Below are 20,043 nucleotides of genomic sequence, written 5' to 3' on the forward strand. Positions count from 1 at the left end.
ATATGTATGGTCTGCGATAATATCGTAATTGTTGTTTTAACGGTGTGCGATTTTTATATTATTGAGTATATCGCGAAAAAGCAAACAAAACACCTTCAGAGTGCACGTATACATTAGATGATGAAGTCTAGCAGGTTAGACTAGTGCGTGTGCGCATTTAGAGTGAGTTCTTTCACTGCATGAATCAGTCTATTAAAATGCATTTAGAATGATCACATAATTCAAGATATGGGGCAGAAAATGTATATATTTATATCATTTCATATAGTTAATATCACATGAAAAGTGCAGTTTTTTTTCTCTCCAAAAGTCAGCATGATTACAAATGTGATATTGATTTTATACAACAGTTCAATAAACAGGAAGTTAATATTAAGAGACTTACGTTTTAGACACCATATTTCCTGGTTTTGCTCTATTTATCCAACAAAAATCATTCCAAACACAGCCACAGTGCTGTATTTCTGCAACAAATATTCCAAACACAGCCACAGCGCTGTTTTGTGTCTCTGAGCAACATGACAGTGTTTTGTTCCTGAATGAATCAACCGTTTAAATGATTCGGTTCAATCGCAATGACTCGCTTATTAACAGTGACTTGATGCCACCTACTGGCGCTTTTAATTTAACATTTAAGGTACCTTTTCATTTTTTTTTATAATTTCAAACATCAGTTTTGAATGTTTTATGTTTAAAATATCAAAACATTATTTATGCATTTGTAACTGCAGGTTAAAGTATTTAATGTCCCTCAGAGCTGCATTAAACAGTGTGTAAATGCATCTAAATTCCACTTCTAATGCAGCTTCTATGTTTCCTCTGCATTGCAAAGATCAATTTTGTTGATACTGATTTCATTTGCTTGGTAACAGCCCAAAAGCAAGAATTTGACTCAAAAGATGGTGCACACTTTTAGAAAAAATGGCTTAAAGGTAAACATGCCCATAAAACTGGTTGGAAATTAAAGGGGTCATATGATGCGATTTCAAGTTTTCCTTTCTCTTTGCTATCACTGCTGTGGTTTGATAGAGAAATTTTATCAAATTTTTAGATAGAAATTTCTATCAAAAAATTCAGGAGTCAGCTGTCAGCACAATTAGAGATAAGATATCAGCATAATAACACATTCAGCAAAATATTGTCTAATTATCTTTATCAATAAAATCCCTGTACATTACCGAGATATCATTTTTTGTCAATATCGCACACCCCAAATTTATTTAATTGATATAATAATTTATTAATAATTGTTTAAATTAATATAGTAATTAATACTTTTGACTCATCCATTTTCTTAAAAATGGTTTAAAGGCTGAAATATAAAGTTGATCATTTTATAAAACTTTTTGTTTTTGTGAAAACTTGTATCTGAACTGTAAATTATGCTTTTTACAGCAATTTTACAGTTTAATATGGTACTATAGACATTGCCCTACCCCGCTCAAATGGTATTAATTTTATTTGTGCAGGTCTTAAATTTGATTGTAAAAATCCTGCAGAAACCCTGTTGTTGTCTGTATGATTGGCTTGGTAGAAGTACCCACATACTGGTGATACCAGTGATTTCATAAAGATTGAGTATCTTGAAGCTGTACTGGTGAGTGATGGGTCACAGAGGTGCATTGGAAAGTTCACAATTGAACTGACCGTTGCATTTTCAGCTGAAATTTCAGAGCAGAACACCATAAAATCAGAGTGTTATTTTCTGGAAAAACAACTGCACATTACAGTAATGTCTTGAGTTTACGTCTACATTTATGCATTTGACCACACATTTAGCCAAGTGCATTCAAGGTAGACGTTTTATCAGATCTTACTTTCCCTAGGAATCGAACCCATGACCTTTGCTTTGATAATGCCATGCATTTCTATCTGAGCTATTCCTATTCTGTTTAAAGTGTAAATGTTGTTTCTGTACACATTTAAAATAGTACTTCATTCCATTGTAGCACTATGAAGCCTTGGCCAACCGTGCTGCTGCCAATGGACACATCATTGATATTTATGCATGCGCTCTGGATCAGACAGGATTACTGGAAATGAAGTGCTGCACTAACTATACAGGGTAGGTGATTCAAAAAAGGTTTTCAATTTTCTTTTTAAATTGTGTTTCAGCATACTGACAGTGCGTGTTTAGAGATTTGAGGGGACTCCGGTGCATATTAAAACATGTTGAGAGTCAGGAAACATAATTCTAGACATACTATCCCCAAGATTTTCAGTACGAGCAAAGATGTATTCAGAAATGTGTGAAAATCTCTTTTTTAAATAAATTTTAATAAATCAATTTTATACTGATTGTAAACTTGTCTTTGGACTGTCTTCAGCAGTACATCTTTATGCTTTTGTGTAAATGGCAGGGGTTACATGGTCATGGCGGACTCTTTCAACACATCCCTATTCAAGCAAACCTTCCAGAGAGTTTTCACTAAGGACGCACAGGGCTCCTTTAAGATGGCATTAGCAGGGACTCTTGAGATTAAGGTGGCTTGCATTTCTTTTTGTCATTGTTCTGTTGTCTTGTCTGTTTTAATTATTTCATTATTTAATTGTGCTATATATGGGTTACCTTATAATCTTAACAAACTATTATTTCAGACTTCAAGAGAGATAAAGATTTCTGGAGCAATCGGCCCGTGTGTCTCCCTGAACGCCAAAGGTCCCTGTGTGTCAGAAAATGTAAGTGCTCATCTATCTTAAATCAAATAGGCTATACATTTTCTCTTAGGTTCAGTGTTTTCCCTGGCAATGTCGACAACATACTGACATTCATTTTGACTTCTGCTTGTAGGAAATAGGAACTGGCGGTACAAGTCAGTGGAAAATTTGTGGACTGGATCCAAACACCACCCTTGCATTCTTCTTCGAGGTTGTGAATCAGGTACATAAGAATTACATTTGTTGGATTTTCTTACAGTAGCCCTTGACATACATGTTTAGAAGCAGGCATTGCGACGGATGGTTTCGGATTACTACAGAAAATAATTTTGGCTTGTCCTTCGGCTTGCAAAAAAATTGAAATTTTCAAAATGTTTATTTTTGTATTACTGTGAAGCAGAAATTGGCCTCAGAGTATCACAAAAGTCACAGATACTGTGGCTGGTGAACCTGGTGTCAGATTGCATGTAGATTTCCATCTTAAAGGGATAGTTCACCCAAAAATGAAAATGATGTTTTTCTGCTTACACTCAGGGCATCCAAGATGTAGGTGACTTTGTTTCTTCAGTAGAACACAAACTAAGCTTTTTAGCTCAAACCGTTGCCGTCTGTCAGTCTTATAATGGAAGTGAATGGGAATCACGGCTTTGAGAGTCAACAAAAACATACACAAACAAAACCAATTTAAACCCTGCGACTCGTGACGATACATTGATGTGCAAAGACACTAAAGGATCGGTCTGTGCAATAAACTGAACAGTATTTATATAGTTTTTTACCTCTGATGCACTGCAATGTCTGAACTGTCCTAAGCGCGTTCTCAACAGCCGGCACGTGACGTGTCGTCGTCTTGCCTTACGGCGGATCGCAGACTTAAAAGTGCATTACATCAATGTATCTTCACGTCAAATTTCCTTTTTTGGGTGAACTATCCCTTTAAATGCAGGTGGTCCACTAGAGGGCAAACTTTCCTCATACATGGAATGTTTCTTTTGAAACTGTTTTTCAATTTAAAGCATTACTTCACTGCAGTAGTTTTTAACCTTTTATATCTTTTAGTGATTCTCAAAAGATAGAACTGTAAATAAATTATTCCAAATACTGCACAGTATATGGAGGAACATGAAGTGAAATTTGTACAGAAAATAATTTGGAGTTAGTCTTGTCTTCACAGTTACTCATTTTATTTTGTCGTTCTGAGTATGCATGGTTTTAAAGGAATAGTTCACTCAAAAAAACTATTTGCTTAATTTATTTGTAGATGAGCTTGTTTGTTCATCAGATTTGGAGAAATTTAGCATTACTTCATTTGCTCTCCAATGGATCCTCTGCAGTGAATGGGTGCCGTCAGAAGGAGAGTCCAAACAGCTGATAAAAACATCACAATAATCCACATGACTCCAGTCTATCAAATAACGTCTAGTGAAGTGAAAATCTGCATGTTTGTAAGAATTAAATACATAATTTAAACATTTCAACTTTTGTTTCTTGCCAAAATGTAAGTCTATAATCCATAATAACGCTTTCTCCAGGGAAAAAAATATTGACTAAAAAACATTTTGACTAGTGGATTATTGTGATGTTTTTTATCAGCTATTTGAACTCAGATTCTGATGGCACCCATTCACTGCAGAGGATCCATTGGTGAGCAAGTTATGTAATGCTAAATTTCTCCAAATATTTTCTGACGAAGAAACAATTCATCTTCATCTTGAATGGCCTGAGAGTGTTTACATTTTTTGCAAATTTTCATTTTTTGGGTGAAATATTCCTATAATGTTTGCCAGTTTACACAGTTACTGTACAGTGAATAATCATTTTAGAGGTTGGCGTGAGCTTTTATTTATTTATTTTAATCAGTCATGGATGCAGTTCCTGAAAGCAATTGAACTGTTTCAGATGCTGAACATTTTAGAGACAGCATTCATTTGAGCATTCATTTACAAAAAAGAAAAGAATCGTTGTTTGTGTTCAAGTCACAAAAGAAAACAATACAACTTTTCTGAAGCAAAAGTCCTTTTTTCTCTTCTTTCTTCAAGATTCATTTACTGTAGAATATCGCACAAGGTTTCTTCTTTCTGCATGAAGTCGGTTTACATCATAAGCCGTGCAATTGCTTCTGGTTAGCTCTGCCAACCCAGTGTCCTCTTGTGCTGGGGTGAAGCGATGCTGCAGACGCTTCCTTAAGTCATGATTATTTCTACGCTATTCAAACCACCAAAGGTCAGTGAGGGTCGCGCTTAAACCAGCGTGAGGTCCTGTTGGGGTTCGTTGTTTGTTTGTAGTGCCGGCGGTACACTGTGAGCTGGTGAGGAGAAGCTGTTGCTCTCGCGGCGTGGCTGTATGGTCATGCACTGGGAGAGGGAGTTTTTACGAGGATACTCAAACATCTGCCGAATTTTATTCAGGCTTTTGCGCAGCGCTGCTCTGTACCTCCTGAGAGATACAAACAAGGTCATGGTAAACCTCCCACATACTTGCAAGCTCTAAGAATCTAAAAAACAGCCACATATCAATACCATGATTCATAGCCACTCCATGTTCTCTTTCTAGATGTGGCCCAAATTGGCCATTGAGTTTTTTTACCTCTACCTTCCTTTTCCAATCCTGCTCCACATTCGATTCCTGCCACATTTTATTTACGAAACATTATTGAATGCGACGGGTATTAATATGGGCTGCCACATCTGATAGTTAAAAGGCCAGGAATGTCTTAATCAACGATAAAAAAGGTAATGTCTCTCCATGATTACATTTCCCCAAATAGTGAGCTTCTTTTCAGGGAGAATGTGTCATGGATATTCCTGTGTTCCTTCTACCTATCATGCCATTAAGGATGGGCTGTGTGACCTTATATTTACAGTAATGTCTTGCAGTATTGATATATGTATTACAATATAGTTTTCTCTTGAAATTCAACCATAAAATGGTTTATATATTAATATATAAATGCATCACAAGGTCTGTAAGTTTTATTTAATGCTTTTGAAAGTATAAGAGATGTCTTACCGAAGCTGCATTTATTTGATGAAATATACAGAAAACCTTAATATTGTGAAATAGTTACAATTTTGAACAGCTGTTTTCTATTTAAATTTGTTACAATTTTAAACATTTCTTGTTATCAATGCTGAAAACAGTTGTGCTGCTGTGCAATATTTTTGGTGAAACCATGATAAATTTTTTTGTCCAGGATTTTTTGTTGAATAGAAATTTTAACAGCATTTATTTTACAGTTTATAAAAAATTTTTTTTATATTATTTTAAAATATGGTATTTTTTGGTCAATTGATGCCGCCTTGCTGAATAGAATACATTTTTAATACATTTTTAAAATGTTTGAATAATGGTGAATTTTATTACACCAGAGTGTGACAATAAAGCAGTGACGTACATATTAATTGGTATAGGTATATATGAGACATGTGTTTCTGTTGTTATATGAATGTACTGTCATACAGCCCAGCCCTATTTGCTTCGTAAGAGACTTGGCTTTTTACCCTACTTCCACATGATATGCATTATAAGAATGAAAATGGTGCGCTTAGTTGCTTACGTTTGAGTCATGGAGTTGATCCATGGGTTAAGAGCTGAAGTGAAGAGTACAAGCCATGTGGCAACAGCCGAGGCAGGCTGCGGGCTCTTTTTTCCCGTCAATGTCTCAAAGAAGCAGATAACGATGTATGGCAGCCAGCAAACGAGCAGGCACACTGTCAACAACACACACAAATCACATGATGAGGTTAAAGTTTTTTTGGACAAGCTTATTTCATTAGCTCAAGAGGAATATCGACTTGAACTGTCTGGAGGTTGTTGCATGTGTGATGCATTTTGCTAATTAATTAGTTTCTCCATAATCTACCTGGACCCTTGCTGTTGTTTTTCTCAGTCACCAAAGACAGGAATAAACATCATACATTTAAAATAATTAGGTTGTCAATCGATTAGAATTTTAAATTGAATTAATTGCATTGAGTTAAATCACAATTAATCCACAGCAATTCAGTTTTGCAGTTAAATTTGCGAGTCTGTGGGTTAGTTGTGTGTCTACATACAAACACAGACTGATGTCTTAAGCCACTGTAATCTCACTAACTCTAATTTTATTCTATAAATTTTCTGATTTACATAACCAGTCAAAAGTTTGGACACCCCTGCTCATTCTTTATTATTTCCATAATGGGGAAGAATGCAGAACTTTGAAATAGAACGAATGGAAATAGCAAAAATATAAAATTTGTGTTATCTTATTATTTTTTTAGCTTCTTTGTATAGATTCCAGCTCTGCACACCAACTTCATGAGGTGCAATGTGGGTTGCTTTTAAACAGCACTGAAGTAGTATGCTGGATACTTGTTGGCTGCTGTTCCTTCCTCTCCAGTCCAAGTCGTCCATTAAATAAATTAAAGTTTTTGAAATTAAATTCATACATAGACATTTTATATTTGTCTGCAAAACTAATTTGAAGCATTTAAGGTGAAGCCTGTAATGTTTTTAAGGTCGTGAGAAACATAAATGGAGTTACATGAAGTGTGTCTAAACTTTTGACTTAGTGTATTTTATTTGGAGTCATTGGCGCAGTGCTCAAGACACAAATGAGGTCTCTATAATATCAAAAAATTTTGATAAGATTTTGAAAGATTAAATGGAGAGAAAAATGAGAGAAAAATTTGTCTTTAAAAATTAATCTTTTCTATACTTTCAGAAGGCACTGCAATCTATAATTATAGTATTACTGTACACTATTATTCAAAAGTTTGGGGTTAGTAAGAAATGCTTTTATTCAGCAAGGATGCACTAAATTGACCAAAAGTGACTGTAAATATAATGTAATACAGAATATTTATATTTCAAATAAATGTTGTTCTTTTGATATTTGTTTATCAAAGAAACCTTAAAAAATTTATTATGGTTTCCACAAAAATATTAGGCAGTAACATTGATGATAATTAGGGGTGCTCCGATTGATCGGCTACCGATCACTATCGGCCGATAATCACGTTGGGATGATTGATCAGCGGTCTCTAAAAAGGCAGATCTCAAAAAACCGATCTCAAACTGATGACGCTGCTGTGAGAGGTTTGGCACGACATGCAGCGGCACCATCTCAGTCTCTGTCCGGTGCCGCTGCATGTCGTGTCGGAATTATTTTTATAATTAAAAATAATTATAATGCTGAAGGTGAGGTACTCTCCTTCATATTTCTTCATTAAATAACTTGCATAAGGTTTTCAAATTACTTTGAGACGTAATTTCACAAACAGCGTGAGTGAATCACCGTGCGCGCTCTCTTTCTCTCTCAAAATACGCAAATGGCTTCAAATCACCACGCATCTGTCTATAAACGAGCTGCACGCTGCACAATCGAGGCAGTGTCACATCGTCACTAAAGTTTATAAATTGCATTACTTTTTAATTATTGCCAGTGTTTAATCATTCAGCGCTCGCGCGCTCTCCTGGAAACAGTGCGCTCATGCACACTCGCAGCGCACACACATAATACCAGGTTCACATTACTCCGTTTGCAGTGCGTATGCGGTGCGTATTTTTTCCGCGCTCATGTTAACGGATTAATAAAGCATTCACACTGCGCACGGATGCTGTCCGTCAGTGCGTTCAGGAGCGGTGCGTCTGCAGCAGTGCAGAGATCGTTTCTGCACCGAGTCTATTTTTGCTGCCCTGCAAGTGCTGAATTAAAGTAACAGCACATTGTTTGCAGTAAATATGAACATGGATTGACACGAAAATTTAGTAATTACACCATAAATGCATATTATTAAACTCTACTGTTTCACAGTCAACACATATGGCTTTTTGGCTAGGTTTAAAGGGAAAGAGCACGTTTAGATAAACAAGGCAATAATAAATGGCACTCGTGGAGGTAGGAAAACAAAGTTCTTTATGAACTGCAGGATTGCTTGTAATAAAGATTTCAATGCAAAAGGAAAGGCAGTAGAGCTGACCATTTCTGTCAGTGGTAAGTTTGTGATAACGTAAGAAAAGTAGTTTAAATGTTTTGCCACTTGCTTGAGCAACTTAATATATAAATCTATAAGTAAATGCAAAAGTAAAAAGCATTGAATAATGTGTTGCTTATATTTATTGTGGTTAGACATGTCTGTAAAAGATTGTATTACTGTACTGTGTAAAAAAAGAATTGCAATGCTGAAAAAGCATTTTCAGTGACAATGTTTGGATTTGAAATCAAAATAATGGATAAATGTTGTGTTTGTGGTAAACAGCCACGGATCAGTAGCAGACTCCTGTGTGAAAGCTGCTTCCCCTCTCACTAGAGTCACCTAAGAGGGGAATTCCCCCCATTTTCAAAAATGAAATTCAGGCCCTAAAAATCCTGATTGGAGTGGAATGATTTGGTATATTCCAATGATATGGAAATTATAAAAAGAAGGCTTTAAAAAGATCTGTATCAGTGATCGGTATCGGCAGATACTGCTTTCTGTGATCGGCGATCGGCCTCAAAAATCCTGATCGGAGCACCCCTAATGATAATAATAAGAAATGTTTCTTGAGCAGTAAATCAGCATATTAGAATGATTACTGAAGGATCATGTGACACTGAAGACTGGAGTAAAGATGCTGAAAAGTCAGCTTTGATCACAGGAATAAATTACATTTTAAAATATATTCAAATAGAAAACAGTTTTTACAGTATATTTGATCAAATAAAATTAGTCGTTGAGCATTAGAAACTTTTCAAAAACATTTTTAAAAATCTTACCGACCCCAGACAATGATAATATGTGTGGATGCTGGTGTTGTTCTGTGTTTGTATTAAGCAGGAAGCAAGTCTCCATATGTCAAGGAAAAATTATTGTACCTAATCAAGTGATGTCAGAAAGATAATCACTTATTAAAAATCCAAAACACTGTGGCAAATCAAACACAATAAAGCTGCTTTATGCCCCCTGGTTTAATTACGCTTACCTATGGTTGTCACCATTACTATGGAGCTTTTGAAGTAATTACTGGCTGGCACGTAGAAACAATGGTCTTCGTTGCAAACAAACGTCCCTCGTCGCACCTGGTTCCTGGCTATATACACTATATATCCATACATGGAGCACATCAGTACAATGGGAATGATGATTCCCACCACCATGAAGAGCATGTTGAAGGCAATGCTGGACGGTTTGAAGTTGGGAACACAGAGGAACTTTGTCTCGCTGTAGACGTAACTACCAAAACCAAAGAGTGGCAGAGCTGCGGTGAGGATGCTGTAGACCCACACCATTGCGAGGATGACTTTGGCCCTGTATGCTGTGAAGATCCCGGGGTAGCTGAGGGCAAAGTAGATCTCTGTGAACTTGTCGACAGTCGCCCAGGTGAGCGAATGGATTGAGGCGAGCTGGAGCAACAAAAACAGAAAGGCGCTGCCCTTGCAGGTGGCGCTCTTACTAGGGTAGCTCTTGACTTGAAAAAGGCTGTTATGGATACCGAAAGGGATGGTGGAGACGCCCAACGCCAGATCACATAGGCAGAAGCTTAAAGTGAGACCCCAGGTGTCCGTTTGCAAACTCCGATTGAGTAACACCACCAACAGTAATACCAAGTTCCCCAACACGGAGCAGATACTGGAACCGATCATCAACGCTGCATAAACCATCGCCGTCCACTGCATGTTTACATGTGTGTTCAAATGTAGACATTTACAAAGAAGAACACAAACGCTCATTCAACGACAGAGATCACACTGGAAGCTGTGGAAAGAGGAGGTCACATTATCTGCCAAACCACCAGGGAAGGTGTTGCTTTATGGGAGGAGTGTACCTCATGCTGATCTTCAGGAGTAGAGGATCAACCGCAATTTACCAAGCACTGATCTCTTTGGGGTGCGTTAGTCAAACCCCCCTCCACCTTTACTATCAGCACCTGCCTCAGCCGGTTTGAAAATGGCAAACACGCTGCCTTGAGAGGCAAAACTATGTGAACAGCTACAATCACATGTAGTGAGGTAAATAAAGCATCTAACATTTAAAGAGTATGTTTCTGTGGACACAGGGCGCACTGGGAGGCTGGAGCTGCACTGCTCTGCAAACACGACGCTTGAGATTCAATATCCTCTCTGTTGTGGCTGCTGCCGACTTTATGAGCCGTTTCATGCTCGAGTGTTTTTTTTAGTATAATTGGCAAGAAGCATGACCCTAATGCGGTTTAAGCCTTAATCATTAATTAAGGCTTCGGGTGCCTTTACCCAGAGCTTAAGCCTTCCTTCCAGTTATAACAGTTATATCCTGTTACATGTGTCGTTTCTTACGGGCATTAAACAGTTTTTGGATTACAGGTTTTTTGATGGTATTGCACAAGCCATATTTGCAATACCTGACCTGGAATTAATTGTTTAGTCAAATATAAATATCAAAACTTACTAATTACTTCACAGTTGCAGTCAGTTTCTATGAAAGCCCGTTTCCGCACTGTGTAAAAAAATAAAACAAGGTAATTGCGACTTTTTATCTCACAATTATTATTTTTTTTTTTTTACATTTCTCGCAACTGCTAGTTTACATCTTACAATTCTGACTTTTTTCTTGTAATTGTGAATTTACATGTCACAATTCTTACTTGTATTCTCAGAAGTGTGAGAGATAAACTCAAAATTGCAAGTTATAAAGTCCAATTCTGAAGGGATAACAAAGGTACTTTCTTACAATTGTGAGTTTATATCTTGCAATTCTGACTTTATTTCTAAGAATTACACATTTATCTCACAATACTGACTTTGCAATTCACAATTCAGAATTGCGAGAGATAAATTAGAAATTCTTAGAAATAAAGTCAGAATTGCGAGAAAGTCAGAATCTTGATATAAAAAGTAGCAATTTCTTTTTTTTTTTTTCAGTGTCGGAAACATGCTCTTAAGTTCACCAAGGCTGAAAATTCAGCTTTGGCATTACAGGAATACATTTAATTTTAAACTATATTAAAATGGTAATATTATCAAATATTATTACAATTTAAAACATTTTTTCTTTGTTTTTAATCAAATAAATGCAGCCTTTGTGAGCATACTTTTAAACTTTGAAAAGTTTGGAATATTGATTATTTTTTTGTAGTAGACTTCTTGAGGAATGGGACACTGTGGCTTTGCTAATGCTTCCAAAACATCTCCATTTGTCTTCGATTCTTGCTTAATGGTGTGACTTTGGATTAGACTATGTATAAGCTGTTCAGTGGAGCATTAGTTAGTTTGTCCAGACAATAGCAGATTGGTGGGAATGTTTTGGAAACCTGTTAGAATGCAACCCTTTATCTTTGCAATAACCTTTGATGGGTTTGTCTTTAATATTGTTGAACAAAATATTGAGCAGTGTTCTGTCTTTTCTTTTTCCTCAGCACAACGCTCCTATCCCACAGGGTGGACGTGGAGCCATACAGTACGTAACACAGTACCAGCATTCTAGCGGGCAGAGGCGCATCAGAGTGACCACAATTGCAAGGAAGTGAGTGTTTTCAACATTGACAATAAAAAGAGATATTTCTTGAGCAGCAAATCAGCATATTAGAATGATTTCTGAAGGATCATGTGACCCTGAAGACTGGAGTAATGATGCTGATAGTTATAGTTATTAATGGTTATTAATAAAATAGTTATTTTAAATTATATTTTTGATCAAATAAATGCAACCTTTGTAAGCGCAAGTAACTTCTTTCAAAAACATCTTACCAGCTCAAAACTTTTGAACGGTACCGTAAGGCTTTTGAATATTAGAACTTCTGTTCTACTGTATTTCAACCCTAAATGTCACCGAGATACAAGAACCGATAAAGTCCACAAAGTGTCCACTTTGTTCACTATACATTTGAGTAATAGTACACTTGGCAAGAGGAACTATGGGGGGGGAAACCTTGTAGATGGTTCTTCTTGTAGATTGTCCTTTCATAAATGTTCAAGCTTGAACATCATCTTTGTACATCATCCATTTGTTATGTTCAACATTCACGTACAGTTTCCAAGACAACTTGAAGACATCAAAAGATTCCACTTTTAGAACATTGCATTTGTTTGTCAGAATCAATGTGCATCGTAAGCTTAAATTTAGTCTTGGACAAAGACTAATGCACTGCTTGTAGCTTTCAAACATACTAAAAGTGTTTTAAGTGCCTGAAACATTACTGAGCTCTTTGACTCTTTTCTGTTCTGTCGCTTTAAATATACCTTTTAGATTTATTTTTTACCATGCAGACATGAGGATGAATCAATGTGAGTCAGACCGATGATGCAAAAGCTTGTATTTGAAGGTCACTGTGCTATAACATGTTCTTCGCATCCTCCTCTTCAGCTGGGCTGATGCGCAGACTCAGATCCAGAGCATCGCTGCATCTTTTGACCAGGAGGCCGCTGCCATCCTCATGGCCCGCCTGGCCATCTATAGGGCCGAGACGGAGGAGGGCCCGGATGTTCTGCGCTGGCTGGACCGACAGCTCATCCGCTTGGTGAGTCTTTCAGCGCTTCTTCTTTCAGCTGGGACTTACTTGGTATAATCAGTCCTTTAGTATTAGGGATGCACAATAATATCTTTATTTTCTTTCATTTGCAGTGCCAGAAATTTGGAGATTATCATAAAGACGATCCCAATTCATTCCGTTTCTCTGAGACGTTCTCACTGTATCCTCAGGTACGTTCTTTTTGTCTCACGCTCTGAGACTACACTGAATCTCGCTTTACAGCTAAGTGAAAATAAGATCTTGACATTGTCTTTGGCAGTTTATGTTCCATCTGAGGAGGTCTTCATTCCTGCAAGTGTTCAACAACAGTCCTGATGAAAGCACCTATTACAGACACCAGTTCATGAGACAGGACCTGACCCAGTCTCTGATAATGGTACAGCCCATTCTGTATGCATACTCGTTCAGCGGGCCGCCAGAGGTAAACATGCAAACCTTCTCCCACAGCACATTTAATGTTTGCTTGATTTGACGGATCAATGAGGGACTTTATAGATGGAAGATTCATGCATGATTTTCAACACATTAAATTTAAATGTTCTTCAGATTGTTAGAAATGAATGAATATATGATGTATATTTTATATATATATATATATATATATATATATATATATATATATATATATATATATACACACACATATATAAGCATCACTAGGTTCTGTCATTCAGAAACATGACTTTTCATATCACTGCTATGCTGATGACACTCAACTCTACCTCTCATTCTATCTTGATGATCCGACGATAGCTGCTAGCATCTCAGCATGTCTAACAGACATTTCTTGTTGGATGATGGACCACCACCTTCAACTCAACCTGGCTAAGACAGAACTGCTTGTGGTTTCAACAAGCCCATCACTCATAATTTGACCATCCAGTTAGGCTCATCAACCACAACTCCTTCAAAAACAGCTAGAAATCTTGGAGTTGTGATTGATGATAAGCTGAATTTCTCAGACCACATTGCTAAAACTGCCCGGACCTGCAGATTTTCTTTATACAACATTAGGAAGATCAGGCCCTTTCTTTCAGAACATGCAACACAACTCTGTGTTCAAGCTCTTGTTCTGTCCAGGCTGGACTATTGTAATGCTCTCTTGGCAGGTCTTCCAGCCACTTCTATCAAACCTCTAAAATTATTCCAAAATGCTGCTGCAAGATTAATCTTTAATGAGCCGAAAAGAACGCACGTCGCACCTCTGTTCATAAATTTGTACTGGCTACCAGTAGCTGCTCGCATAAAATTCAAGGCATTAATGTTTGCCTACAAAACCACCACTGGCTCTGCACCCATTTACCTAAATTCATTACTTCAGAGTTATGTGCCCTCTAGAAGCTTGCATTCTGCAAGTGAACGGCGTATTATTGTGCCATCCCAAAGAGGCACAAAATCACTTTCACAGACTTTTTCATTAACTGTTCCCTCCTGGTGGAATGACCTGCCCAACTCAATCCGAGCAGCTGAGTCCTTAACCATCTTCAAGAAACGACTAAAAACACATCTGTTCCATCTTTATTTGACCCTCTAACTCTAGCACTTTCTATGCTATTTTAATTCTACTTTATCTATTTATCTTTTTTTATAAAAAAAGAAAAAAAACTAACACTAGCTTTCTATTTTTTTCTATTCTATCTACTTGTTTTTCTATGTGTGTGTATGTATGTATGTATATATATATATATATATATATATATATAAATAATACCTTGCTACATGGCTAACCGAGACTTGTCATTTGCACTTACATATTGTTGCTCTTTTGTTAGTTTTGATTGCTTCTATTGTCCTCATTTGTAAGTTGCTTTAGATAAAAGCGTCTGCTAAATGACTAAATGTAAATATAAACTTTTGTAGCCATGCCTATATTTAAAATATATTTAACACATTTTAAAATGTAATTTATTTTTATGATGAAAAAGCTGAATTTTTCAGCATCATTACTCCAGTCCTCAGTGTCACATGATCTTTCAAAAATCATTCTAATATGCTGATTTGGTTATTTATTATTCTTAACAGTGTTGAAAACAGCTGTGCTGCTTAACATTTTTGTGAAAAGGGGAATATTTTAATTTTTTTAAATATTAAAGTTTACAAACCGTGGCTGAGTGAAATGTACTTCAGTATTGCAGGGTAAACTTAAAATAATTAAGTAGAAATGACTCATCAAACTCTGACTGAACATGTTAAATGTACTTATTTCCTTTGCTAATTTTACTTAACTTAGTCAAGTAGATTTTACTTAATTCCATACTTACATTTTACTTCAAAAATATGCGTGCAGAAACTTGCAAAATAAAAATTACGTAAATTTTACTTATTGCCTTTTTCAGTGTTTGCAAAAAAGCTTCAAGACAACAATATTATGAGCTTGAATGAAAATAAGAACAAAAAGATCACAGCACACTAATTAAACAGAACACTGTTTAATCTGTTGAGTCTGGGGACATCAAGTGCACAGTCATCATGACACTGCACTGCACATTCAACGAGAGTCATGACACGTGATTGACTTTGAAGACTCATTAAGCTCATTAAAAATAAATAAATAAATAAAAACAAAATCAATTAATACTGATATTAAAAAAAATATTAAACTACTTACACAAAAAGTAACTACTTTACTTTTTCAAGAAAAGGCATTTTAAATATGTATTTTCTACATGGATCATTTAAATGCGTCCTTGCAAAATAACTGTATTAATTTCATACAAAAAAAATTACTGACACCAAACTTTTGAAAGGCAGTGTAAGAATGTGTAAGTAGTTTAATAATTTTTTTAATATCAGTATTAATTGATTTTGTTTTTATTTATTTATTTTTAATGAGCTTAATGAGTCTTCAAAGTCAATCACGTGTCATGACTCTCGTTGAATGTGCAGTGCAGTGTCATGATGACTGTGCACTTGATGTCCCCAGACTCAACAGATTAAACAGTGTTCTGTTTAATTAGTGTGCTGTGATCTTTTTGTTCTTATTTTCATTCAAGCTCATAATATTGTTGTCGTGAAGCTTTTTTGCAAACACTGAAAAAAGCAATAAGTAAAATTTACGTAATTTTTATTTTGCAAGTTTTTGCACACATATTTTTGAAGTAAAATGTAAGTATGGAATTAAGTAAAATCTACTTGACTAAGTTAAGTAAAATTAGCAAAGGAAATAAGTAAATTTAACATGTTCAGTCAGAGTTTGATGAGTAATTTCTACTTAATTATTTTAAGTGTACCCTGCAATACTGAAGTACATTTCACTCAGCCACGGTTTGTAAACTTTACTCAAACAACATAGCACTGAAAAAAAATGCCATTAAAGCATGTGGTTCACTTAGATAAGCAAGTAGACAGCTCCTTATTCTTTTTAAGATAACATGTCTTCTCAATAGAGTTATTACCCAAATAAACACAGAGGCCTCAATACTTGGCACATGATACACAATGACGGTAACAATCAGTGAATAGTTTCTGAAAATGAACTCTAGATGTCACAAAACGGCAACTTACTTAACCTAACAACAAAAGCAACCATAAAACAGTGTAAATACATCTCGAAAACGGCAAAAAAATTTACCTTATTAATTATTCATGCCCAAGTGCATGATGGGAACAACGGGATCATGACTTTATTTTTACAAAGATTAAGTAAATCTCAAACTACTGCAAGTAAAATATACTCAAGTTCAAACTTTAAATTCTACAAGCTTAAATGGAGTACTAATATTGAGTTTACTCAACTATTTTACTTGTTTGTTTGTTTTTTTAATTCTTGCCTGAACTAAATTATTTAATGTAGAAAATACATTTGTTTTTCCGTGTTTACTTCACCACAAAATAATTTTTGAACTCTACATAATGTTCAGATAGTCTGTACTGCTTGTTCTTCAGTAGCAGTGAGTTAAACGACATCAGGGTGATGATACACACACATCAGTTTGAGTTGCGCGTTGTATTTCTAATCTGCTTTTAATGGAGGGCTTTGTCACTTACTGTTTTCCCCTGACATTGGGACCAGAAGGGGGAAGTTCTAGGAAAGATGTTTATCAAAGCATCTAATTGACAGAGACAGTCTAATAATGGCCTTTGTTTCCTGTTGTTGTAGCCGGTGTTGCTGGACAGCAGCAGTATCTTGCCTGACCGCATCCTCCTCATGGACACCTTCTTCCAGATTGTGATTTACCACGGAGAGGTAAGATGTAAAAATCACAGCGCATGTTCTGCCTTCCGATTGCACGGCGGTTTGTTTTCCCATGTGACTGGGTAGACGTTGGTTTAAAGCCAAGTCTTTTTCATCTCTTCAATAATTAAGAATGCAGTCTGCTTTCTTGGTCTCGGTCTGAACTGTTCAGTAATCTGTGCAAATGAATTCAGAGCCAGTTTTGCACTGAAACATGTTTAAACTTGGCTGCGTTTCAGAGGACAGACATTTTCTGATGAAACACTTGAAGGTGTCTCGCTGAAGTACATGCTAATGAAGTGAAATTTTAAACAAATGGAGTGAGATGTTCCCATTTACTAGCGCCAGTAAACAAGATGTATTTTCACATTTGGCACCTTGTTGGATGACTTCTGACAGATGCATTGTGTTTTCCCTCATGTAGACGGTGTCTCAGTGGCGTAAAGCCGGGTACCAGGACATGCCTGAGTATGAGAACTTCCGCCACCTGCTTCAGGCTCCTGTGGATGACGCCCAAGAGCTTCTGCACACTCGATTCCCCATGCCACGCTACATCGACACAGAGCACGGCGGCAGTCAGGTACAGAGGACGTCAATAATTCTGAGGCACTCACACTAAACTAAACCGGTTCCACTGATTTATTGATTTAACAACATTAAAGGTCATCAATATGCATTATTCATAAGTAAAGGTCATTAATATTCACTGACCTTTGTAATCTGAGTTAAATAAAGCAATAAGCCACGAGATGTTGTGCAATACAAGCTCTGTCCCTAAACCTTTCACATACATAGTCATAAAAACGGAATTTACTGTATAGCGCTGAATGTCACGGAATTTGCCAAATTTTGTATGAATAAATCAAAAAGCATGTCAGTACACTTAAAATATTATGGACTAGTGTCTGTGCATATTAAGCCACAGAAATACTAAATATGAATCCTGCATGTTCTGCGTGCCTCTGTGTGAATGAATGATGCAAAGCGTGGTTTCATTTACTACACACATACTGAAGCGCTCATGATGCTCGCAGGGATTTGAGCCTCTGCCGCCTCATTTTATGAGTACATAAACATCTCTAGAACTGCTCAGTCACTTCATCAGCATTTTAGTTTCTTTTGAGAAAAACTCGTCATATTATATGCAAACTTGAAGAATCTGTGACTGAAATAGATTTCTTAATGTAATGATAGTCCATCTACTACTACTAATAAAATTATTATTAAAACATTATTTTGAATATATGTATTATACACAGTATTTCTGAATAAATAAATAAATTAAATAATAATAAATAATTTTTTATAAAATCAATTAATTAGAGATGCTTTTGATTATTAAAATACAATGAAGCCATTAAAATACAATCCAGAAAATTTATAAAAATTAAAATAAAACTCAATTTGAGGGGGGAAAAAAACTTTTCATAGGGCCTTAAAAATCTAATTTTTGTTAAACTTTTAATAAATTATTTTGAACTTGTAAGTATCATGATTTCAATTTGATTGATTGATTGATTGATTTAATAAAACTTAATTTAATCATTAAAACAGAGTTGAGAAAAATTAAAACAGAACCGCCTGAAAAAAAAATTTTTTTCCGGATTTCATAGGGCTCTACATACACTAATAAAAATAAAGGTTCTTTGTTGGCATTGATGGTTCCATGAAGAACCTTTAGCATGGAACCTTTCATTTGCACAAAGTTCTTCATAGTGGAAAAAAGGTTCTTTAGATTATTAAAATGTTGTTCACATTTAGAAAAAAAAATTATTTTAAGAACTGTTCAATGAAAAGTTCTTTGGGGAACCTAAGTGTAGGCAGTTAAATTCTAAGGTGCCTTTTAACAGAAATAGAGCCTGATAAGTGACTGACTTGGAACACTACGTAGTCAGCAACTCTGGACTACTCATATTAAACACATGAGAGACCTGATTTACAGTTTATTCTAATGCAATCTGAAATTAGAATGTTGCTAAGAGTTAGTCTTATAAGCACAGCATTTGGTAAAATAGATAAAAGAAAGGTTCAATGACATTGAATTAGATTTTTGTCAATACTTTTAAATATATTTATAACAGAAATTTATCTTGATTTTTGGATTTCACTTTTTTCTCTTCTCTCTGGGTTTAGATTGTTCTCTCAATGCGCTGATTTTGTTTTTGGTACCTGAACACAAACTGATTTTTTTGAAGAATTATCTAGACAAAAATTGTCCATATGCTTTATTTCCAAGTCTTCTGAAGCCATATAAGCTTTCAGTCATTTCAGTTTTTTAGTCATTATTCACTGCCTAGCCCACATTTGTCTCCAGGATTTAAAAAATGGCTATATGCTTTACAAATGGCTTTTATGTACCATTTTTGATTTAGTCTAATTTGATTATAGGAGAGTTTAAAATACTCTGTACTAGGAGAGCAAAAGTACTATTAAAGGTCATTAATATCCATTATTCAAAAGTAAAGGTCATTAATATTCACTGACCTATGTAATCTTAGTTAAATTAAGCAATAAGCCAATGCTGTTTGTTGTCGATAGCTTCTGCGCACCATTTTTGAATGCTCTAGACATGAAATCTTAAATTTCCTTGTACAACGCTAATGTATGACTTCAGAAAACCTGGAATGTAGTGCAAAAGTCATATCGATTTACTTTTATTGTGCTTTTTTCCTATGGCAAAATCCATAACAATTCTTCAAAAGCTATTTGCCAGCATATGGGTTTGGAACAACATGAGGGCAAGT

At 35.7% G+C, this 20,043-nt stretch overlaps 2 protein-coding genes across 2 annotated transcripts in view; one reads left to right on the top strand and one right to left on the bottom strand.

Annotated features, from left to right (window-relative positions):
• Positions 1-17,933, top strand: part of LOC107586586 (protein transport protein Sec23A-like) — a 24,250-nt gene extending 6,317 nt beyond the window's left edge. Inside the window, exons 9-18 of the mRNA XM_016274017.1 lie at positions 1,950-2,065; positions 2,361-2,484; positions 2,599-2,679; positions 2,792-2,881; positions 12,013-12,119; positions 12,960-13,113; positions 13,218-13,295; positions 13,385-13,546; positions 17,225-17,311; positions 17,724-17,933. Coding sequence (XP_016129503.1) covers positions 1,950-2,065; positions 2,361-2,484; positions 2,599-2,679; positions 2,792-2,881; positions 12,013-12,119; positions 12,960-13,113; positions 13,218-13,295; positions 13,385-13,546; positions 17,225-17,311; positions 17,724-17,918 — 1,194 coding nt within the window. The 3' untranslated portion in view covers positions 17,919-17,933. The remainder of the gene's footprint in view (positions 1-1,949; positions 2,066-2,360; positions 2,485-2,598; positions 2,680-2,791; positions 2,882-12,012; positions 12,120-12,959; positions 13,114-13,217; positions 13,296-13,384; positions 13,547-17,224; positions 17,312-17,723) is intronic.
• LOC107586587 (melanopsin-like) lies at positions 4,899-9,910 on the bottom strand. The gene is made up of 3 exons (XM_016274018.1): positions 9,604-9,910; positions 6,215-6,368; positions 4,899-5,094 (listed from the first exon to the last, which is right to left on the bottom strand). Exons 1-3 carry the CDS (start codon positions 9,908-9,910, stop codon positions 4,899-4,901), a joined length of 657 nt encoding a protein of 218 aa, XP_016129504.1.
• Positions 17,934-20,043: the final 2,110 nt, after the last annotated feature.

Source organism: Sinocyclocheilus grahami, unplaced genomic scaffold, assembly GCF_001515645.1.
Source record: "Sinocyclocheilus grahami isolate Dianchi unplaced genomic scaffold, SAMN03320097.WGS_v1.1 scaffold84.1, whole genome shotgun sequence".
NCBI lineage: Eukaryota > Metazoa > Chordata > Actinopteri > Cypriniformes > Cyprinidae > Sinocyclocheilus > Sinocyclocheilus grahami.